Raw genomic sequence first — 26,287 nt, forward strand, 5'->3', positions numbered from 1 at the left:
GTTTTATTAGGTATTGAGCAAAAACAGGCTATAGACCATCTTGAGGATTTATGGCATACCCAAAACTCTATTATTTACAATATATTGGAGGCTACGACAATATCTACTGGTTGTAGCGATAACAATGATAATGATAACAATATTGATGATCTGGAAATTTTACTATTAGATAGAGAAAAAAATAATTAAATTATCATCAGATTGAAAGGATAAAATATTTATTATATCTATAATAGAAAAGTTCTTAGAAGTTAAGAGAATAAATAGAGATACAAATATTTTAAAATTCTGGGAAAAATTTTTTTCAATATATCCAGAATATACCTTGTCTAGAATCGTCACGGGTGTACCGGCGACACAAGTTCAATAATTTATGTATTATAAAAATGACAATCTATTATGAGTAAGTGTAGAACTTGGATTTTCATCGTTGAAATATATATTGTCAAATTTACGTGGAAATCTGAAGGATGATTAGAAGATATCATGATTCTGCGATTGAATAAAATATTTAAAATATAAATTATTTCATTTTGAATTATGAATGTGTAATATTGAAGTATAATAAAAAACGAATGAAAAATATCGTCATTATTTTTATGTTCCCTGAACCCGAACCCTGGACCCGGATCCTTTTTAAATTTATTACTGGACCCGGACCTGGACCCTTTTTTTTTTGTCGAAGGGTTCACATCCCTGCGTATTTAGTAAATTTAAGTGCTTCAAATTGTTGGGTAGATAAATTAAAGAAAAGCCATTATTAGCAAAATAATAAAATTGAGCAAGAACAAAGATGATAGTAGCACTTAGTGTTGTTAAAAAGTCGAGTTCACCCGACTCCGACTCAGAGTCTCGAGTTATTAGTTGAATTAGTTGACTAACTCAAGTCGTAAACTCAAGCAGAGACCTTCATGGGCCGTGGGTCTAATATTAAATTTTCTAGCCGGCCTAGGCCGGACCTGGATTTAAAAAAAATTTTTTTAATGGGCTGGGCTTGGGCCTAAAATTATTAAATTTAAATTTAGATTATTTAAAACAGTTATTTAAAGAAATATTGTCTTTTTTCCTTCTAATAATAATAAATTTCAGTATTGTAAACAAAATGATTGCCTAAATAGATTTAAATATTGTTTATTTTCATTAAATAAAAATAAATTAAATTTTTGAATATGGGCTTGGGCCAGGTTTGGGATATTTTTTTGAATCTTATTGTGGGCTTGGGCCGGACTTGGGAATTTTTTTTTAACATTAGATATGCGCCGGGCTTGGGCCTAAAAAAATTTTACTGCGGGCCTGGGCCGGGCTTGGTCAAAAAATTAAGACCCATGAAGGTCTCTAAACTCAGGTCGACTATAGGACGAATATTTTATGAACTCTTGATTTATTAAAATATATTAATTTATAAAAAAACCAACGATCTTTTTTAAATATAAAAGAATGTAAAGATAAAATTTTATAAAAAAAACAAACGATTTTAATTTTACAATATTTTATGCGAATATCCTGCAAGATCGCAATTGGAAATCTACCGTGTGTGTGTATAACATTATAGGAATAGGCGCTTAATTATCACGTATCAAGTTTAAATACATAATAAGATAATATTGAACTCATTTTAATGATAATTATTTTATTTATTATAGTTCAATCACATCCTATAATCAGTGTAAGGGAGTGTATCTACATTCATTGCAAAACAAAAATATTCTCCATAAATAAGAAATAATACAGATGCAACTACAGTTGCGGCAATTGTAATCACTTATCTTGTAGTACAACATTCACAGAGCTACTTATCATTACAATGTAGGTAGAATCTTTCCCCATAATATTTAACGACTCCAAGATAAATGAAAACTTTACTTATAGAACAAAAATGAGCAAGGATATCATCAATGTTTTATAACCTGAATCCAGGAGGTCAATTCTTGACGATTTGAAAGATGGGCATACATATGCAATTCTAACAGATGCATATAATAAGGGAAATAATAAGGGAAATATTAAAATATTTCCCTTGATCCTCCGCTATTTCAACAAAATTAAGGACGTTTCAATTAAACTATTAAATTTTCTCCCCTCAAATAGTGAAAAATCTAAAGACATAGCTAACCAAACCATATAATGGTAAATATAGCAGACTCGGGATTATCAATAAATTGCATGTCAGCTTTCTGATCTGCTAATGCCTCGGTGAATTTGGAAAAAACCAGAGTGTATTTATAGAATTAATTCAGCACAATGTTGGTTGCGATTTGTTCCTAATACCCGCCATCGACAGAATTATAAAATTTTATAAACCTTTAAAAAAAATTTCTTAAATATAGATTATAAAAGCTGTCCTAATATTTTGAAAAATAGTGAATGGCAAAGGTATATTTAGGAATGATTTCACATGTAGGAAATACATGCTGTTAATGTGCAATTGCAATCGGAAGAATCTTAACAAAGATTCATAAAATTATGCTGCAGATGTGTTCATCTTTACAGTATAAATTTTATGACGCCATTGTTAAAACTATATTAAAACTAGCTAATAACCCCATCAAGAATGAAGGGGTTGAGGGGTAATTAGTTAGTTTGTGTATATGGTACTAAAATATTAAAATTTAGGAGAAAAAGAGGTAAAAAACTAGTGATGTTAAGGTAACTAGTTACATTTTGGATAAAAAATAACTGTAACTAGTTATATTTTTAAAATTGTAACTAGTAACTGTAACTAGTTAAAATTTCTGAAATGTAACTGCCAAAAGTAACTAGTTACTTTTAAAGATATATTCAAATAATTAATTTTATTTTAAATATGTTGTGATTTATTAATTTTATTTTTTAAATTAAATTTATTAATTTAAAATTTTGTGAAAATGTCTGATTGTTCCCAACAATAACACAAATACTTATATGTATGGCAGATGTGCAGGGATTAAAATATTGTCAACCTCTAAGGATACTATATAGCTAGTATTGAAAAAAGGTAACTAAAATCAAATAATTATTTATAAATTAATAATATCATGTTATAAGTTTAATAATCTTTATGATAATGACAACATCATTGCTGCAATTCTTCACCCTTTATTTAAAACTGACTGGCCTTGGATTAGGCAAGAAAGGAATAAAGCAAAAAAGGAGGAAATTTTAAATTTAATAAATACCTTAATACCTTAAAGTGAATCCCAGACGAATGAATCATGCTCAAAACCAACATCACTTGATGTAGTTGGATTTTTTGACCTAAAGTGCCAAAATATTATGGATAATGAACTTATAGAAAACTTTATCAAATCTAATAACAACACTTTTTCTTTATATAACGATTTTCCAAGTTAAAATTACTATTTATTAAATATAATATTGTTCTAACATCAAGTGCTCCCGTAGAGCGCTTATTCAGTCTAGGTAAGCTCATTTTTGGAGATAAACGAGCACGTCTCCTAGATAATAACTTTGAAATTAATTTGTTGTTAAAAGCAAATAAACATTTATTAGATTCTAATTTTTATGAAAAATAAATGTTTTTTTTCAATGCAAATATATATTTTTATATTCGATGTAAATATTCAATTTTGCGATATTTTTTTATATAAATAAATTGTATATTATTTTAAATAACTGATTATACTTTGTTTATCCTAATTTTTTTTATATTAAATAAATGCATTCAATAAATAAATAATGCGCATATGAAGGATGTATAAAGTAAGTAACTAGTTACTTTTGAAAATAACTGTACTTTTGTAAAAATGTAACTAGTAACTGTAACTAGTTATGTTTCAAGTAACTTTTAACATCACTAAATGTAACCCGTGAGCATTAAGGGTATTAGAAATATCAAAATTTAAATTTGTGATAGGAATTATATTGGGTAAAATTAAAAATAGAGATTCTTCAAAATTTTTAAATTTAAAAAACATTGGCCTCAAAATTTTGTTTTGCAGACACAGCTGGGCCTGATCAAAAAACCACGTCCCATGCAACTTTCTCAAAATTTTGTTAATTATTTCTATTGTAATTTAATAATAATGTCTTAAATTTAATTTTATATTTAGAATAAAATTTAAATTTGTGATAGAAATCATATTGAATAAAATTTAAAATGTAGATGCTTGGAAATTTTTTAATTTTAAATATGGGGTAGACATTGGCCTGAAATTTCTTTTTGCAGACATAGCCAGGCCTGATCAAAAAACTAAATCCCATGCAACTTTCATAAAAGCCATTTATTTTTATTGTAATTTAATAACGCAATGTTTTAAATTTAATCTTTATATTCCATTTATTTCTATCGTAATTTAATAGCAATATCTTAAATTTAATTTTATATTTAGAATAAAATTTAAATTTGTGATAGAAATCATATTGGGTAAAATTTAAAATAGATATGCTTGAAAATTTTTTAATTTTAAATATGGACCAGACATTGGCTGAAATTTTTTTTTCAAACCTGGCCAACCCATAATAATTTAATTTTTTCCTAAGCCTGGAGATAGGTAAATCTCTGAAAACCATATTCTTGGGAAAATTTTCTCAAGCCCGCCAAAGACCATAATAATTTTGTTAGTTGAGAACTGAAATAAAATATATAAAAGTCATAATTAATTTAAAAATTAAATCAGAATATGAAAGTTGCATGGGCTTGGTTTTTTAATCAGGCCTGGCGATTTCTGCAGAAAAATTTTCAGGCCAATGTCTAGCCCATATTTTAAATAAAAAATTTTCAAACATTTCTATTTTATATTTTACCCAATATGATTTCTATCACAAATCTAAATTTTATTCTATATATAAAATTAAATTTAAGACATTTTTATTAAATTACAATAAAAATAAATGGCAAGATTTTATGAAAGTTGCATGGGACTTGGTTTTTTGATCAGGCCTGGCTATGTCTGCAAAAAAAAATTTTCAGGCCAATGTATAACCAATATTTAAAAACAAAAATCTTAAAGCATCTCTTTTTTAAATTTTATCCAATATGATTTCCATCACAAATTTAAATTTTGATATTTCTAATACATGCTCAAGGTACACATTGTAACAATTTTACCTTTTTCTCTCCTTTAATATTTATATAAAATTTATTAATAAAGTATATTTAGTACCTTACACACAAACTAAATATTTACCCTTCAACTCCATCCGCTAGTATGGTAATAAACGTCAGAATTTTAAAAATATCAGCTATTAATTAATATATATATAATTAATATTTTAAAATTAATTCTATTCAAGTTGGTGCATGCTTAAAACATACGACTTTGAAATGGGTGGCTTGTGTTCGACTCTCGTAGAGAGCAAAAAAATAATATTACGCTATATAGTCTCCTTAAATTTTAAATACATTAGAAAGATACGAAAACGATCATGTTTTGATTATAGAGATTATATATATTAGATGATTATGGAGATTATATATATTAGATGTTCAAATATTTTAAAAATACCGATAGCTTGTCTTGTTTGAGGAGATTGTAATGCTCTCTATTTTTGATTTACAATGTAAAAAATATATTTATTTTATGCTAATGTATAAATAAAATTTTATAAAATATAAAAAAAATATGGAAAATTAAATAGTTATAATGTTAATTATATTTTATTTGAGATTTAAATAATGGAACTAAACGTTTATTGTCGTTATTGAGATATTTATGAAATTCCTGGCATGACATATTATAAATTTGTTTAACCATTAGCTCGGCCTCTAATGTTAAGCAATCCGATTTCTCTCCTTTTTCCAGGCAGTCCTCATCAGGCTAAAAATGCGCTCGGATGAGGCATTAGAATGAGGTATGGAGAAGACATACTCGCATATTTTTTTCAAGCATGGGGATTTATTGTTATTACGAAAAAATTCTACCCATTTCTCCTCTGCTTTTAGTTCATCTAACTTTAAGTATTCTGGCGAATCATAAAAAATAGAGTGAATTACATTCTCCTCAAACAAGACATCAATGTCTTTTGGTATTTTTAATATATTTATTAAATTACAAAAACTATCAATTGATGGTTTCTATTCCAAGGTCATAATATTTATACATTTGTAAATAGAGTTATTAAAATCAAATTTTGATTGTAAATATTCTAAAATTGTCTTGATAAAAATATCTGCTTCATTTAAAAATGTATTAATTAGAGTATTATTTGAACATTTTAATATAATATTTTTAGCAATAGCGCTATAAAATTTATTATCTATTTTTAACTGTAGAGATGAACAGAGCTGTAGCATGATTTTGTGAATCTTTATTAATAAAGAATATTCTGATTGCAACTGAATATTAACTGCATGAAGTAGATTTCCTACATGTGAAACTAATCCCAAATATGCTTCTGCTATTTCATACTCGAAAGAATTTTTCAAAATCTTTGGCCAGCTTTTAAAATCTTTATTTAAGAAGTATTTTTTTAAGGGTTTGTAAATTTTAAAATTCTATCGATGGCAGGTATTAATGATAACTACCTGATAGATACATATCGCAAATACTCACACCATTCCAAGTCAGATCACTCCACCAACTCTTTTAATTCATTAACTCTTTTAGTTAATGAACTTAATTTGTTAAAACATTTTATCACAATTATTTCGACATCTACAGATAGTACATTCATTGCCTTCTTGCAAGAATTATGTAGTATATGGCATATACAGCCAATTGGTATTAATTCATTTTTGTACTGCCTCAATTCGGTAAATACACTTTGGTTTTGCCAAAATTTACAGAGGCATTATCAGTGCAGAAAGCTGACATGTAAATCATTGATAACCTTGAATCAGCTATATTTACCATTATGTGATACATCGTTGGATTTTTCATTATCCGAGGAAAAATTTTTTAACAGTTTTATTGAAATGTTCTATTCTTGTTGAAATAGTGAAGGATCAAGATAAATGTTTTAATATTTCCCTTATTAAATGCATCTGTTAGAATTGCATATGAATGCCCATCTTTCAAATCGTCTAGAATTGACCTCTAGGATTCAGGTACTAATACACTTGTGATACCCTTCATTTTTGTTCCACCACAAGTAAGATTTGCACTTATATTGGAGTCGTTAAATATCATGAGAAAGATTCGACCCACATTGTGATGATATAGCTTTGTGAATGTTGAACTACATGATAGTTGTATACGATTTCCGCAACTGTATGTGCATCTCTGTATTATTTATTATTTTTGGAGAATATTTTTGTATTGCAATCGATGTTGATATACTCCCCTCTACTGACTTATATGAATAAAATGATGCTGATTATTATTGGGTAAAAATAAAACAGGATATAAAGAAATTTACAAACTGGACATGTTTTTCAAATAAATATTTAAAATTTATTTTAAAAATATAAAAATAATCAATTACAGTCTCTCAAATTTATTATTTATATATTAAAAACGTTAAAATACTTTTAAAAAAATTTCGGGAGAAATTAAAAAATTGCGGTAGATTTTTGTGGGAGTTTTCAATTGCGGTAGTTTTGCGGGAGAGAGGTTTCTGCGTGCAAACTAAAATTGCGGGAGTCTCCCGCTGATGGGGGGAGACATGGAAACCCTGATCACAACATAATTAACTTTATGTATTTTGTTTATTTTTATATTTAATATTTTTTATTAAAAAATGTAATATATTAAAAATAATTGTTATAGTGAAACGAGTGTTAATAATAAACTTAACAATAAAAGGGGGTAAACATAATAAGATTTTATTTTAATTTACATAATACATATTGAAATTAAATATGGACAATCAATTAATTAAGAAGATTAATCGTTGAAAAAAAAATGTGTTAGATAATACTTGATTCTAAAACGAAAATTAAATATATGTCTAATATATTAGTTGCGGAATATATGGAAAAATTTAAAATTTTGAATTTCCATCTAATAGATCGATGTCTACGAATTTCTCTTGATAATATGGATACTCAGCCATATTCTGTTTGCATGCATCACGAATTGATAAAGTAATTTAAAATATTTTATGACTACGAATACACTTGATTGATGAGCAAAAAAATGCTTTGGCTATCCTACTTTGTTGCTGATTGCAAAGGATTTTCTTGCCCAGCTAACTTTAAATGTTTCGAGTGAGAGAGCTTTCAGTAAGGCAGTGGATTTCTTGACAAAAAAAAGAAATAGGATGGCATCATCAACCTTAATGCATTGTTTATCCTTGAATAACTGGGATATCGATATATGGCATAATATCTATATTTTTTTTGAATCCCGGAAAAAAAACCCCCAGGAAAAAAACCCTGAAATTTTGTTTTCGAATTTATTTAAGACCTAATAATATCGGTATATTTTTATTTGGATTTAATAAGGTATAGACAAATTAGTATTTTAGAAAAAAAATTATAAAAATATAATTTAATAATAAATTTTTTTAGACCCCAATTCATTACTTAAAGATTACTCATATACCCTCCATAAAAAATGCTTAAACAAGGAAAAATGCTGATGTTCAAACTGGTTCTGGGAAAAAAAATATCCCAGTAAAATAACCCATTTATTACTTATTTTCGTAAAAATTATTTGCTAAAGTAATAAATACAAATAACAAGTATACTAAATTTGACAAAATTCGCAATAAGATCTGTTTATTTTATTGATAAATCATTACTATGTATATATAAATTTAATAATTTAGAATAATATAATATATGGGTTGACATAGAATATTGAAGGAAATCACCCTCATAAAATCTGGATGGCTTCGCACTCCATCACGGTATTCCTTGCAAAGTTTCTTTAGCCAAATCTGGGTATTGTAACTCTGCGATTTTGTTTTCGGTGTCCAACTACCTACACGCCATCGGTCAAGTTTGGTTTCATCGGCAGCCACCTCGCATTTCATTTTTTAATCAATACCTAGATTGATGGGTGTTTATTCCCAATCAGATTAGAAAAACGATGATTCCAACCTTCGCATTGATTAAACGTGCGTTCTTCTCGGATAGAGTGCTCTCATTCACGTTCCAAGTTTCTGTAGGAAATCGAGGCCCAATTCGACGTGTCTGGGATTGAGAATTGCTTCTTGTGACCTCCCTTGATACCCCATTGATGTAATTTTTATCGAAATATTCAAGAATATCCTTACCATTACTCGGAAACCGATCTAAGGAATGCCATTGCATTGCCCCTATCACATAAAAGAACAAATGCTAAGCTGTTCATCATGCCACAAAAGAAGCTTAGGGCTTCATTGATTCTGTATTGGCTTTCCAGAACTAGCTTTTAAATTTTTCTATGGGTACTTTAGCACAAATAGTAAAAGCATCCTCTGATTATGATGTGATCTCCTAATTGAAAAAATTAATATAAATATTTTAACATATTAATAATCATACCAATGACAGTTTTAACCGCGCTCATAGCAGACTTTTCGAAATCCATGTATATATATAATGGATCAGGAAATAAATCCCGTTCTTAACATTTAGACATTAATACTTCGAATATTTTTTCGTAAGTATTTTGTGTTTTTTGGGGGGTTTAATAGCTGTTAATGATTGTGGCATTCGCTTATAAAATTATTTATCAATATTAATTATTGCTAGGTTATACTAAAAAAATTAAATGAGAATTGAGAAAAGAAAAAAATAAATTGAGAAAAAAATTGACAAGAAAATTTTTTAAAAAAATAACGATTTTTCTTTTTTTTTGAATTTTTTTCAAGGAGTTTTTTTTCCGGTTGTTTTTTTTCCGGGTCCGGGGTTTTTTTTCCTATTACCATTTTTTTTCTTATGTTATTTATTTATATTATTATTATATCTTAATTAGAAATAAAAAAGTAAAGTGTATAATTGTTGATTTTTTGTAGGAAATAAATTATTAAATGCTAAATAATATTATTAGATTATAGTCGTCATAGTTCTTATCTACAAAGAATTAAACCAATATTACATCATAATTACTCGGGATAAGAATAATTATTTACTAAAGAGGGAATTTTTTAAATATTATAGTTATTAACCATTAATGACTAAATGAAATAATTATCTAAAAGAATGACTAAAGAGGGACTATAAAAATACTAAATATATATTAAGTACAGATGAAAAGGAGTGCTAAAGAAAATTCACCCACCATAGCATAGTTTTGATTATTATAACGTCTCCTTTACCTATATAAAATTCAAATAATTGTTTAGATATAATTTCAAAATATTCAGATACCTGCAAAATATTTTATTATTTGAGAAAGATAATGAAGTATATAATTGGTATTCACGACTCAAGTTGGAAGTCTAAAGTAAAAAAATATAAAAAACAGAACAAATATCTTAATTAATAATAACTAATTTGAAATATTTGTCCTCTAGTCGACTCAAGTTGATGACTCAAGTTTATAGAACTATTCGTCCTCTAGTCGATACAAGTATTATTCACGACTCAAGTTAGAAGTCTAAAGTAAAAAAATGTAAAAAACAGAACAAATATCTTAATTAATAATAATTAATTTGAAATATTCGACCTCTTATCGACTCAATTATATAATTTTTATTCACGATTCAGATTAGAAGTCTAAAATAAAAAAATGTAAAAAAACAGAACAAATATCTTAATTAATAATAATTAATTTGAAATACTCTCCTCTAGTCGACTCAATTATATAATTTTTATTCACGATTCAGATTAGAAGTCTAAAATAAAAAATGTAAAAAAACAGAACAAATATCTTAATTAATAATAATTAATTTGAAATACTCGTCCTCTAGTCGACTCAATTATATAATTTTTATTCACGATTCAGATTAGAAGTCTAAAATAAAAAAATGTAAAAAAACAGAACAAATATCTTAATTAATAATAATTAATTTGAAATACTCGTCCTCTAGTCGACTCAAGTTCATAGAACTATTCGTCCTCTAGTCGACTCAAATTGACGACTCAAGTTTATAGAAGTATTTGTCCTCAGTCGACTCAATTATATAATTCTTATTCGCGACTCAAGTTAGAAGTCATAAAAAAACACAAATATCTTAATTAATAATAATAATAAATCTGAAATATTCGTCCTCTAGTCGACACTATGTTTGAGAAAAAATATTGCTAAGAACGTGCCTAAGAAACAGCTTTGAAAAAAACGACTTGTCTGGAAGTGATCTTTATTTGCATAAATTGTACAGTAATTTTTTATATTTAAAATAATTATAAATTTGACACAGTAAAGTTATATTTTAAAGTAAATTGTGTTTCATCTGATTATTATACTGTATAAACATGAAAAATTTAGTTAGGGTAGAAGCTAAAAAAAATTTTTAGCGGGATGAGCCCGAGATGTCATGCCCCTTACTCTAATATGCTGGGATATATTTCTTTGTCAACACATTCTTCTCCTTATTAAATGCTTTAAAAATGGGAAATTCCGAATCCTCATGGATTCCAGCACATATTAAGGCTTTTATTATACCTAATCATATTTAAAATATATTTTAATATTTAACAAATTTAAGAGTTAAATCCAAGAAAACTATTAATACATATAATTGATTTTAGTAAATATAATCAGTTTTGTTAATGATAAATTTATATATATACATTCAATTGAGTTTTTCTATCGAATTTAAGTATGCTAGTAGAGTTTATTTAATAAATGTAATAGACCATGATTAATAAGATTAAAATTACGGAGACAAAGACATTTAAGATATAACGTTATATTCAAAGAACTATTGATTATTTTTTAATTCTGTGGAAAAAAAACTAAATAAATGTATTTGAATATAAAAGATTTTATATATGTATATATAAAAGATTTTATATATGTATATATAAAAATTTTTGCTATCTAATTTAATAACAAATACTCAAATTATTTAGCATATGTAATAAATAGTATATTAGAAAAATTTTATATTGACCAAAACACATTTTACTAAATTTTAAAAAATCATATAAAAAATATTATAAGAGGGGTGGGGGCAAAAGAGGCTGAGGCTCTCATTGAGATCCGAGCTAAGACCTCTGAACACAGTTATTTGAGTTGATTGTAACATTTTAAAAGAATCCCTGATGGCCATTAATTTAATAAAAATTTTTTTACTTAAATCTCTAAAAAATGATAGCCTAGGGTCCATTGGTAGAAATAACTGTTGGGATAAGGGATAAAATAAAAATCTAAAATGTCGTGGTACTTCTTATTTTTGCCTTTCGGCTGTAATATTCGGATCGATGTTTATGTTAGAAGATAATTGGGAAATACAAGTGAAATCCCAAATAAGGTGTCTTCTTTTAAACCAGGAAATATTTGTGAGCCCAACTGGTTTTTCACATCAGACAGGAACAGGTTCCAGTATAGGTAGTTGGCCAACCCTAATTTGTTCGAGATTATAGGGTTACTATGGCGACTGACCGTCCTTTATATAAACAAGTTAGAACATGTCATTCCTTAGGATCTGTTTTTTACGAATCCTCTACATTATGGGGGAGGCAAAGGTCATCATAGCCTAGTATATTGCCAATTTTAAAAATAATTTTCATTGTTTCTTGAACATTATTTTTTCAAGTTCGGGAGAAATTTTGAAAATAAAAAATATTCAGACATCCTAACATTATTTTTGTCCCACTTGTCACCAATATTCTTGGTGTTTTGATGAGGAATTCCTTTTATTACATTATTAGGGAGAAAATTAAACCAAATAAGTGGCGATCGTAATGAAGCCTTCTATTTCAAACGAGCCATTACAATGGCTATTTATCAAAGTAATTGCATTTCTATGCCTGGTTCCATATAACAATTCAAGTAAGCCCTGTCTCATATTTAAATTCATTTTTTGGCACTAATATTAGTTCTTATTTTATTATATTTTTTAGAATCGGTAATATTTTATTTTTAGAGTTTTCATATAAATGCCCTTTTATTTATTAATGAAAAGTAAATCGATTTTGATATCCAAAAAAATTATTTTGTTAGACCAAATTTTATAATATAACATATTTTCTAAATTTGTTTCTTTAACAATTTATTTATTGACATTCTTTTTATTTTATAAAATAAAAAAATTAAACAAATACAGTTTCTAAAAACTGTTATTTATCATTTAATAATGTCAAAATATGAAAATTTTTAATGTGGGAGAAATTAAAAAATTTCGGGGGATTTTAACAGGAGATTTGCGGTAGAGAGTTCTGTGCATGTTGATGTATGAATGACTTTTTACAAGCCTGACAGAAACCCATGTAATATAAAGCCGATCTCTCCATTTAAATTCTTATACCCTCATTAAAGTTACTATTTAAAGGTAATTATCTTTTTATGGCAACTTTTAGAAGTGATGAATAATATAATAATTTTAAATACAAATTGATTTAAATAATAGAGATTAGAGATCTGCAAAAGTAGGCCCGGCCCTAATATTTTTTAAGAAAATTCTTAAATTTTTTTTAAATATTTTTAAAATATATCTAAATTTATCAATTTTATATTGAATTGTTTATGTAAACTAAAAATATGTGATTTTATTTATAGAAAGTAGACGCCATATAACATATATCGTTTATTTTGAGTAATTATAAGAAATAATTTCTATATTTAAATAAATTTTTTTTTGGGGGGGGGCAGCAAAGTTTTTTAAAAAAAATTTCGGGCCGGGCCGGGTTTGAAAAATTAGGCCCGATGCAGATCACTAATAGAGATCAATAAGACATGTGTCTCCTCATCCAACAAACAGATTATTATTATTATTTATACCTAAATCTTATTATATTTAATATTTATCTAAATTTTGATAGGTATTCCTGGTCTTCTTGCTAAGCATAGCATCGCTGATTATATATTTTATCGATGCTTCAAGGTAAAAAATTTATATAAATTATATAAAAGTATAAAATCCATTTTAAGAAAGTCATTAATTTAAATTACTTATTTTAATATTAATATTCATTTTTTTTAAATTAATTATCACGTCTTTTTATTTATGATTTTTATTTTAAAAAAATATCGAAATAAAAATATTTTGACTTTATAAAAACTTTCATTTCAGAGAACATGTCGAATCTTGTAAAGATTGGTCTTCAAGTACAACTCAACAAGTGGATCTAGCTTGCAATATTTTCTTTATGGTTTACTTTTTGATACGAGTAAATATATTTATGATAATTATTATAAAAACTTTGTTTTTGAAAATTATTATTACATATATGTAGTGCTGTAAAAATTTTAAAAAAAATCGAACGCGTTCGCGTTCAACGTTCATTGACAAAAATCGAACGCGTTCACGTTCACGTTCAAATTCAAAAAAAGGAACGCGTTCAAGTTCATGAACGCGTTCATACGTTCAAAATTTTATGATAAATTTTTTTTTAAATTTAATTTAATATAAATAAATGCCTTATATTTTTCAACACAATATATTAGCCATGATAAAAAATAATAGTTTTATTTTGATAATATAATTATAAATACAATATAATAGAGCTATAAAAAATAAATTTATAAAAAAAATTTCTTATTAATTTTTAATAATAATTGCTTTTCAAAATTTTCATCTGATGATAGGCATGAACGCTTGTCAGTTAATACAGCGTTAGCTATACTAAAAACTCGCTCAACAGGGGCGGATGAAGGGATTGCGGTGTTATACTTGATTAACAATTCTTTTAAAAGGGAGAATTTATTAAAAACATTTAATGTTTTATCCATTGTTTCAAAAAATTGAGCTATGTTATCATCCTCCAATCTGCCCTCTTCTTCCTCGTCAAATAAAAAGGATATCTCGGAATTGATTTTTAAACAGTGAAATATTTTTGATATTTGGGCCATGGTAATTTTAATTCATCTAATATTGAATTTTGATTTTCAGAATCTGATGATGAAATATTTATATCCATGCAAATGCTAATCTATTAAATTAAAATATTAAATATTCAAATTAATAAACTTTAATCTTATCTTCTCTAGCAGTAGCACTATGGTACGTTAATTGCAATATGAAAAAGGAAAAACAGCTGATTAAAAAATATAAGACTTTTTTGTTAAAAAATTGGATTAAATATTAATTTTTCAAATAAATAAAAATATAAGACTTTTTTGTTAAAAAATGCGGATTAATATTAATTTTTCAAATAAATAAAAATAAAAAGTGTTTTTAAAATTGAACGAACGTAAAATTGAACGCGTTCATCAAAGAAAAGGAACGCGTTCACGTTCAAAGTTCGTCAAAAAAAAGGGAACGCCGTTCATCACCTTTTTTCAAAAAAACGAACTTCGTTCACGAACGCGTTCAAACACTACATATATGTTGGAAATGTCTTTATATTATTTTTTAAAATATTTTAAAATATTATTACCAAGCGCGTATATTATGAAAAATTTCCCTGGGCGAGGTTAAAAAAACGCATTCATTTTGTCAAGGAAATATTAGACAAAAAACTTCTTTTTATTCATAAATAATCTTACATCCGTTGTTCAAGGTTGGTTTAGGTGGTTTATATAGAAAATGACAAAAGAAAATATAGGAAATAACAAAATGTATTTCGAAGAAAATATTCATGAAAGACATTAAATATCAGTTTGAGATAAATTTCCATAAAAGAAGTTAATTAGTAATTTATTTTAATAATATTTTATACAAATACCAAAATTAATTATTTTTTTGATAATTATGCTTAGGGGAAAAATTATATTTAACCCCGGAATCTCCCTCATTTATCAGCGCTTGATAATCATTAAGAAAATTCTAGATTACTAAGTAAGAAAGACATTTAATTTTTAATTTTATAAATTATGTTTAATTTTGGTCATATTATATTGTTATATTATAACAAAAATTTACAGAAATTTAAATGCTGGAAATTATTTTATGAGTTTTTATTAGTGCTATATTTGTAACGCATTACTATAATCTCCCTAAAACGGCGTTACCATTTTTTATAAGTATGAAATAAAGTAACGCGTTATTTATTACTTTACTCGTTACTTTATATTTTAATATTATTATTTATATCATTTTTATTTTATTAATGTTTGGATTAATGAAACATTAAAACCTTGTTTATATAATATAAAATATTCCTGTCATCTTCCGCGCCTATTGAATCTGGGCGGGGGAGTTCAGTAAATCAAAAGCCTGAGAAATTTATGCAATTTTTTTATAGTAATGATTTCAGTAAGGGAGACCGGGGTTATATTGTCTATAAAAAATTGAAGTAATATAAAAAATAGAAGCAAATTTTCCAAAATTTTATAACTTAGTTTCATTCTTTATATATATCTTTACAGTAGAAATTAATATTTAAGAAAAAAATCTTTAAGTTTTTTAGTAATATAAAAATGAAAATTTAAGAATTATGGAAAACACCCGGAGTACTTATGCGTTGCAAGCGCTTCTTTAATTTTACATTTAAAAATTTATTTTAATATAAAAATGTTAATCCTAAGTAAATAAATTGTCAAATATGTAAAATTTACCATACCTGTTGTTACCACTTAAAACTGTCATATAATTTACAAAATATAATTCAATCATCTTCATATTGTTATTCCTGGCCCTAGGTAAACTCGTGGCTTCTAATGTTCTTATATTTTTTATATTCAAAATAATCCTTGCTAAAAAAATGGCTGAAACACATCCCGCCATTGCTCTAGATCATATTTAATATTAAAAATATTCTCAATATTTTTATACTAATAAAATTGAGTTCTTTATCATTTAGAAGTAATATTAAGTCGGGGTGGGGTAACTTTTATAAAAATAATAAATTAGTAAAAATGTAAAAAATTAAAAAATTTAAAAGTTTAAAAGTTTGGCATGTTAAAATTTAAATTTGCATGTAAAACTTTCATGAGCATATTCTGTCAAACATTTTTAGAACCATTTAAGCCTCTTATTAAAATAAATTTAGGGTTTGTATTTCAAATATCAAAGTTTATCCATTTTAAAATTATTTGAGAAGAAAATACCCGCCCCAGGATGACACTATCCCCGTCTCCCCTACTTTAAAATGTAAAATAACGGCATTTACTAAAAATTAAGATAGATGCAAAGACGTTATTACTTTAGAGTAACGTCGACAGCTCTAGTTTTTATATTATATTAATTAATAATATAAAATATTATAGTTTATAGCGGCCAACGATAAATTATGGTTCTTGTTTGAATTATATTCACTCGTCGATTACTTTACCATTCCACCATCCTTTATGGCCATTTATCTTAACCGGAATTGGATAGGTTTTATTAACTATTATAATTATTTTAAAATAATTTTAAAAAATTATAAAATCATTAATATACAAATTCACATATAGAAATCATTAAGTGAAATGAAGTATTTTTCTTCTAGAATTTATGTAAATAATTATTTTACTAATAATGAAAATTTTAATTTTTCTTTATAATCTTGATGTTCATTAATGGCAAACTAAATTCAATAATTATATTTTTTTAATTATGAAAAAAAATATATTTAGGATTACGTTTTTTAAGAGCTGTAAGATTGATGTCCGTACCTGATATATTGCAATATTTAAATATTTTAAAAACCAGTTTATCGATACGCTTAACTCAACTTGTGTTTTTCTTCATAAGCGTTTGGCTAACAGCTGCGGGAATAATTCACTTGGTTTGTTTACACTTTACAATTATTTTTATAAAAATCTGAATGATATTTTTAATTAGTTAGAAAACTCTGGTGATCCTTTTTACAATTTTGAAAACGTTCACGCCATTACATATTGGGAAGCAACATATTTTGTTCTAGTCACCATGTCCACCGTCGGTTACGGTGATATTCATTGTCAAACTGTATTGGGAAGATTTTTTATCGTTTTCTTCATCATGTTCGGCCTGGTAATGATATTGGGAAAAATTATATATTTAAGTTAATAATTCAATAAATAAACTTGATTATAAAATATAGTAGTGGACTAATTTTATTTTTATTTGCATAAATTCATTTAGAATAATATGTACCGCTTCTATTCGAAGTAATTTTCGCATTAACTCCTACACCGCCTCCCCCTTACATATGACTATGAAGCAAAATACTCCCTTAAAAAAGAAGCAGCAATATTTATAAAATTTGCCGGTTCCCGTTCTAAATCGCTAAAACAAAAATCGCTAAAAATTGGGAACATGGCTTATATCTCCTAGAAAATTTTTAAAGTAAATTTGAAATTATATAAGCCATGTTCCCAATTTTTAGCGATTTTTGTTTTAGCGATTTAGAACCTATCCCAATTTGCCCATACCCTCTTTAATTGTATATTACATACTCAAAATATAGTTTTAAAAAGTCATTTTTATTTTACAATAATAATTACAGATTCTGATTTTAAAAGAATATATTATTTTTTAGTTTAATATTTGAAAAAATAATGAGGGTTTAGCTAATAAATTGCAAACATTTTGATACATTTAGTGTACATCCAAACTCAAAAAACGATTACAAATTTTAGGTTTACATGTCCACTGTACAGATGATGTAAAATGCGTACATTTTTTTAAAAAAATTTAGTTGTGGCCATACCCTTAAATGATATAAAAAAAAATTAAAAAATATATAAATATTTTGAAAAAAAGGAATGAAACATTTCGATCAATTAACGGAAGAAAGAAAGGGCAAACGTAGTTATAACATTATCAATAAATAAGGTTATTTCCATTGATAAAATTCTTAAATTATTTAGAAAGAAGATCATCGCATTTCAAGGTAGAGATTTAACCAGTTTAATTAAAATATTAGTAGTCACATCATCTAGTTTTTCGTAAATCACATCAGAATATAAATTAAGACATTTTTTTATTAATTATTTTAAGTTAAGAATGTCTTCCCGCTATTTGATTTTATATTTGAATGCTACAACTTCATATTTTATTATGTTTTTTTCATGATCAGCCTATTTACCATCCCTTCAACTTTGAAGAAATTTAAACACTTTTTTTAGCTATTGTTTTTCAGCATTGTCTGAATTTTGAATTTGATATGAAAGCCAATGCGAGATAACATAACGTCCAAAAGGAAAGATTTTTCTTAAATAATGATTGAATGAAATTAATATAATATAAAATGTATTTTATTTTGAAATCTAATTATTTTTTACATTATATACAAATTCTTTTGAAGGGGCATTATCGTAGGTACTTTGACATAATTTGATAAAATTGTTTCGAATATATGTATCTCCTCACAAATTTAATGAAGCATTTGCTTCGTTCCTCCCTCCCCTTTCTCTTTGGTTGTAGGAGCCACTGAATTCTCGGGCCTTCATTATATAGATGGACTAGTGTTAGTGCGCTATTTCATTTTATAAAGGCCCATATTTTCCAAAATAATTTTATATAATTTATTATTCGTTCTACTTATGGACATTAATGATATAAATAAGAAAATATATCCTGTATATTTTTGGAGGTACTATTTTTATATCGAGATGTTCAGAAATTTCTCCGAGTTGAATTAAACATTTATTGGGTAATTTGAACTCTCTTAAAAACTAAATAATTATTTAAAAAATAAAACAGCTTTAAAAATAGCGTGTTTCAACTGGTTTAAGTGTAACTAACCTCAGACAACACGCCCCAGGCCTTTATTGCAACTTAAATTTAAAATATACGTATAAAAATTCTATCAATGGATAAATTTGATAAAATTTGATATGTAAATATGATAATAGATTTCTCTATAATATGAGTAATATCCAATTATTAAAATCATAATATAAATGCTTATTAAAGATTATTTAAAAAAGTTAATTTAGTACAAAATCATGTTTTGCTTTATAAAAGTTTTATATTAATCTAAAGTTAAATTTTTATGCAGCATTATCCTTACATTCCATTTGATATATTAGGTAAAATCTTCACCACTATATTTAAGTATTTTAGGAATAAATACAAGTACCAACCAACCTAGGTCTCATACCATTTATGGTCTCATACCATTTATGGTCTCATACCATTTATGGTCTCATACCATGGTCTCCCCTGTAGTTATATGATTAATTATCACTTCTCTGTAAAAACATTCTAAAAAGTATAAATGAATGAAAAAAAATTATTACATTATATATGTTACCTATAAACTGCGTAATCATAAGATACGGCAATTGCTTGATTAATATTTTGGAAAATACTTGTAATTTTAATATAAATTAAAAATAACTCATAAGTTAATGATCAAATTGTCTGAAAATTATAGGATAAGTATTTTACGCATACTGGAATATATTTTTATTTTAAATAAACGCACCTAATATATGCTTTCGCTATTTTCCAACTATAAAATCGTTTAGTTAACGCTTTTTTAAAATTAAACTGATTTTGCTAGTAATATAAATTTCAAGCTTTTTCAAAGGCAATTTTATAAGATATTATACATATTGTCTGATTAAATACAATACCTACGACTTAATAACTAATCTAGTGGTCAGGTAATTATCAGTATATTTATTCCAGAATAAGTTTTTAATATTTAATTATTTAATTTGTTTTATCAAATTAAATAATCACATTATGACAAAATATTTTATAGGCAATGTTTGCGAGTTATATCCCTGAAATTTTTCAATTAATTGGTACTCGGCAAAAATATGGGGGCGAATATGCGCGTGAAAGATGTAAAAGGTCACATTCAAATTTCTATATACTATAATTAACATAATATTTTACGATATAAGATAAATCTTACACGGTAAAAAAAATTTCTCTGACAGGATTATCTTAGCTATTTATAAATGTTTTTAACTTTGGTTCATTTTAATATAATTTAAGGTAATAAAAAAATATAATTAAATAAATTTTTATCTTCTAATTTTCTTTTACTTTCAAGAAATATATAAGAATAATAATAAAAATAACTATTTTTCTTTGTCTTTTATAATGCGATATATACAAAAATATAACAAAAATACAAATAAACATAATGAATATGCTATAAGCAACTAAATTATTTTCTATAGAGATATTTCATAGTGGAACTATAATCAAATATAATATTGTGGAAGCTCTGACTTCCCTTTACGCTAAAACATGCCAACAACTCCCCGTTTATTGTATACTCATTAGAGGCTTCCCTTGCTTCGTTCCGCCCCGGTAAGAGTGTTGTCATCTACCACATTGACTTATAAACTACCATAGTTTTTTAAAAAGTAGAAATCTACTAACTATCACAATTCTACAACATTTTTAAAATTTCTGAAATATATTACAATACAAAATCTCCCACATTCTAAAATTTTTATATAAAAATAGAAAGTATTGCCCAGAAAATATCAAAAAGTCTGTTTTTCCTTGTAATTTAGACATTCTTCACGAACCGGAAAAAGATTTACTGAGGGTCCCAGAGGCGCCTGCGTGACACATAGTCGGTAGAGGAAAGTTACTGAAATGTAGGGGGGTGGGTAAACTAGAATTTTAAAATATGTTTCTGATCTTAACCCTCCTCTAAATGAATATCTTGGTATTTGATGCGGAAATGTTATATTGGAATATTTATTTCGTTTTTAGCGTTTTTATATATTATAGATAGTATTATTATGAAACAGCTTTTTACTTAGAAAATTTATTTTAGGTTACTTAGAGATTACTGTTATGTTAATTAGTATTATTAAAAAGGCTATGAAAAAATTTGTTTAATGTAGTATTGTTATAACCCATTACAATGAAGTAACTAATTACATTTTTGCAAAGAAATAAGTGTAAATAGCTACTTTAAATAAATGTAACTAATAATTGTAACTGGTTACATTTTTGCAAAAAAATAAGTGTAACTAGCTACTTTAAAAAAATGTAACTAATAATTGTAACTGGTTACATTTTTGCAAAAAATAAGTGTAACTAGCTACTTTAAAAAAATATAACTTAACTGTTTACATTTTTATAAAATATAACTACTAAAGTGACCAGTTACTTTTCAAGTTACTTTACATTCTTAGGCCGGGCTGACCCACGGCTCCTATATATTTTCTAGCAGACCTGGGTTTTTGAATTTTTTTTTAATGGGCTGGGGCCTTAATTTTTTAAATCAGATATAGCTTATTTAAAACAGTTGTTAATTTAAAAAAATATTGCAATTTTTTTATTATAATAATAATAAATTTCAGTATTGTATTCAAAATGATAGCCAACACACTTAAATATTGTTTATTTATATTAAATACAATATATTATATTTTTAGATATTGGCTTGGAACGGGCTTGGAAATTTTTTTAAATATTAAATATGGTGCCTGGAACTAAAAAATTTTTTTACTTGTGGGCATGGGCCGGGCTTGATCAAAAGTTTAAGGCCGATGAAGATCTCTGATCTATATATGATAATTTTCTAATAACATTATTGTTGATTAAATATCATGTAATACATCAAGCGCTTCTGTAGAACGTTTGTTTATTAGAGGGAAGTTTATTTTTGAAAATAGTTTATCGTTAACGTTAAATAAAATTGCCCAATTTCTCTGAAAAATAAATATTATATTGTATTGTATATATTATTTTGATAAAAATAAATAATATATTGTGAATTTTTTAGTGCAAATAAATATTATATTGTAATATAGTATTTTCAGTGCAATTATTTATTTATTTAAATTATATTTTAATTTAAATATCTTTGTAAAATTTATAAATCGTAATATTATTTCATATAATATATAAATTAAAAATGATGAGTTAATATAATTTATAAAGTAACTTAAATGTAGCTAGTTACCTTGAATTATAACTATACCAAGTTACTTTTTTAAAATGTAATTAGTACTAGTTACCCATTTGAGAATGTAACACTAACTAGTTACTTTTCAAATAACTTTTTTAAAACGTACGTTTATTTACTATTATTCTTACATGTTTTTTAAAATGAAGTTGAAAAAGTGAAATTTTCATTCCAAAAGAAGGTTTAAAAAAAAAAAAATTAAATATTTAATTTTTCATTAACCGAACAAAGTGTTTTTAGACCTCCTCACCCCATTTTTTTACCAGATTTTTTGTGATAATAAAATAAATGCTAAGGTTATTTGCTCCGTTATATTCTCATAATTCTTTTTCCTCTACTTTTATGAGTAAAAAAAAATATTTGCACTATACCATAATTATTCATAAATAGTATTTTATTAAAATGAGCCCCCCCCCCCCCAACTAAAAATACTATAATCCTTAACCAAGGCATTAACTTCTTAATTAACATCCTTGCATGGCCTATATTTAAAAAAACTTCAAATATAATATTAACCCTCGTCAACTGTGTATTTTCTCTTCTTTTATTTCATACAATTTAAAAAAATTAATAATGATAAAATTAGATTAGTTTTTTCTTTATTTTATTATTTTTAACATTTATTCACTACCTAAATTAAATTTTTCCTTAAAATTATTAAATTTCCTAAATGAATTCCAAATAATGTATATATATTTAAAATTCTCATTCCCTAATAATACTACAAGGTAAAAAAATATTTATTCCATTAAATTTTTTCATAACTATTTATGCCCTCTTTCTTTTACGCACCTTCCCTAAACAGAGGCTCGGGCATCAAAATATATTTCCTCTGATTCTATTACACAATTCAATTTACATATTTTTCAAAAATTTATTTTGTTCATTTTTAATCTCTACTTCTGATATACTCAGAGCAGTTGACTTTGAATTTGATTTTTACCTTGCATGTCTTCCACTTCTAAATTAAATATCACAAATCTCATAAAATTATACGCCACTAATCTCTCTAAAATTATTTTCCCCATTAACACACCACAATGCTAATCCTCTACCGGCCCCTCACTTAATCCGATTGGCCCAATACTCCTGTTTATATTTACAAACCCCCCTCATAAATCTCCACAAAACCCCATCACAAATCTTTACAAAACCCCTCACACGTCTCCTTAAAATTATTTCCACCCATTCATAATCACCGCCTCCCCCTCAATCGTTAATCACGAAAAGTACAAATGTGGCCTACAGTCTATTGGAGTACGCCGGCCCCTACATGATCTCAAATAGAGATCTAATGCTGCTTTATCTCAATTAAAAAGGCACCGTTTCTTCTCACCTTCGATCTTAAACAGAGATCTTATATGGCTTTATTTTCATAGAATGTCGCCATTTGACATTAATGTATACCATGTAGCTATTATTGTATAATATTACCTATCATACAATCACTTACTACTACAGCCTCTCGGCAATCGCCCACTCTTCTATATTTGTCATATTTATTCTACTATCAATTCTTTTACCATCCAACTCACCAACTTCTACAATACTCTATAAATGATTGACAAAAATCCACACACTATTATTGCATCTAGCACATTATATTGCAATTGTGTACCGATTACATTAAACTCTTCTTAGTATTTTAATCAAATAACCCCACTGTTTGCAGAGTTGGGCAGTACCTCGAAAACTTGTATCTAAGATACAAGATACACACATTATATTGCAATTGTGTACCGATTACATTAAACTCTTCTTAGAATTTTAACCAAATAAACCCCACTGTTTGCAGAGTTGGGCAGTACCTCGAATACTTTATCTAAGATACAAGATTCTGTTGGAATTTGTACTCAGTATCTTTTTGACATTTTTAATAAGATACTAGTATCTGTATCTAAGTTCCTTTATTCTGAAAAGAATCTTGTATCTTTTCCATTTTCATTTTCTTGACAAAAGATACAGATTCTTTTTATGTTTAAAATTTTACATATCACAGTATATATCTTATTTTCTTCGAAGATCTTGTATTAATTTCCTTTTTTTTCACCATATTTTAAATATATTGACAACCAAAATTAGCTGGAAATTTACAACTCATGTTAAGGTTGATAGATAAAAAATAACAACACCAAAACGAAATAAGTAAAGATTATATTTTATATAAAAATGTAACTCGATAGAATATCATTACCAATTTTATGAAATATTTTTTAATTTGTAAGATGATTAACACTCATATTAGTGAAGAAGAAGGTAGTGAAATTTAAATTATAGAAATAAGTTCCCCTGAAAACTTAAAAATTTTTTTAAAATACAGTTAAAAAAGACAATGTACAGATTAGATGTAAAACCTATATAGACAAAAACAAAATGATAAAAGGTTAAACGAAATTTTGTTAAATATATTAAAGTATATTATTTATGTGTGGTTAAAAGGGCATATGTTATCTTAAAAATTCAAGTTTACAATATTGTCTACCTTTATTAAAAGCTGTCCAAGATGGTATGGGTAAAAGATATTAAGAAAATATTTTCCTATGATTTAAATATAATGAGGCTTTTCAATATCACATTCACATTTTAAAAACTGATTGAGTTGGATTTAAAAAAAAATACTTTCAAAATATATTAACGAAAGAAGCCCTAAATGTAGTATCAGAGTATATAATCAAGCTCAAACTATAGCACCAATAGATTTAACATCTAATAAATAAAATGATGATTTTTTTTGTTGAAACAAATGTTGCTGATAATACAAATAACATTGAATTGGAGGTTTTAAATTATATTAAAGAAAGTCGAAATACATTATAAATGCTTAATTATTATCCTTCCATTAAGGAAATTTGTTATACATATAATACTGCAATACCTTCATCAGCTCTAATTGAAAGTTTATTTAGTTTTGGAGTACGCCGAAATGGCTAGGGTCTAATGATATATTATTTGAAAAATTTGATTATCTTATAAAATAATGAATCTATCTTAAATATTCTTTTGCAAATTATTATTTATTTAGTTTTGGAGTACGCCGAAATGGCTAGGGTCTAATGATAAATTATTTGAAAAATTTGATTATCTTATAAAATAATGAATCTATTTTAAATATTCTTTTGCAAATTATTATTTTAACTCCCATGAAAAATAGTAGACTTCCTTCTCAATCGATATTAAGAATGGGCTTATACTAATATGAAAATGCCTGATTATTATAATTAACTCATCACTAAATATTATTAATTATTGTAAATATTCATTCTTATTATATGTGCATGTTATGTTCTTCACAAATAAATATTTAAAACTGTATTTTATAAACTATTCTAATTTAATTGGTAATGATAATTTAAAAATATCGTGTATTTAAGATACTCTACTTAAGCAAAAGATACAAGTATTTTTTATCTTGTATCTCTTTGATATACTAGTATCTGTATCTAAGATTCATTTTTTCACAAAGAATGTGTGTCTGTATCTAGATTCTTTTTTCGGAGGACCTGCCCAACTCTGACTAGTTGCAATATCAAACAATTTGCAACGAATAATAAACATACAATGCAGAAAACACTTACCGCTTCTTGAATTAACAAAACAATTAATTACAACCATTTTTTCTGATTCCTCTCCAAT

General features: G+C 26.0%; 1 protein-coding gene across 2 annotated transcripts in view; it reads left to right on the plus strand.

The window, feature by feature from the left end:
- Positions 1 to 26,287, plus strand: part of LOC135928337 (calcium-activated potassium channel slowpoke-like) — a 90,494-nt gene that overhangs the window by 37,320 nt on the left and 26,887 nt on the right. For both annotated transcript variants that reach the window (XR_010572296.1, XM_065464782.1), the window contains exons 3-8: positions 13,736 to 13,797; positions 13,987 to 14,083; positions 17,064 to 17,175; positions 17,415 to 17,566; positions 17,623 to 17,793; positions 20,477 to 20,568. Coding sequence is in view for 1 of the 2 variants with exons in the window: in XM_065464782.1 (XP_065320854.1) it covers positions 13,736 to 13,797; positions 13,987 to 14,083; positions 17,064 to 17,175; positions 17,415 to 17,566; positions 17,623 to 17,793; positions 20,477 to 20,568 (686 nt within the window). In the remaining variant the exon portion in view is untranslated. The remainder of the gene's footprint in view (positions 1 to 13,735; positions 13,798 to 13,986; positions 14,084 to 17,063; positions 17,176 to 17,414; positions 17,567 to 17,622; positions 17,794 to 20,476; positions 20,569 to 26,287) is intronic.

The sequence above is a fragment of the Gordionus sp. m RMFG-2023 genome, chromosome 4 (genome assembly GCF_954871325.1).
Source record: "Gordionus sp. m RMFG-2023 chromosome 4, tfGorSpeb1-WG-v2, whole genome shotgun sequence".
NCBI classification, from domain to species: Eukaryota; Metazoa; Nematomorpha; class Gordioida; order Chordodea; family Parachordodidae; genus Gordionus; species Gordionus sp. m RMFG-2023.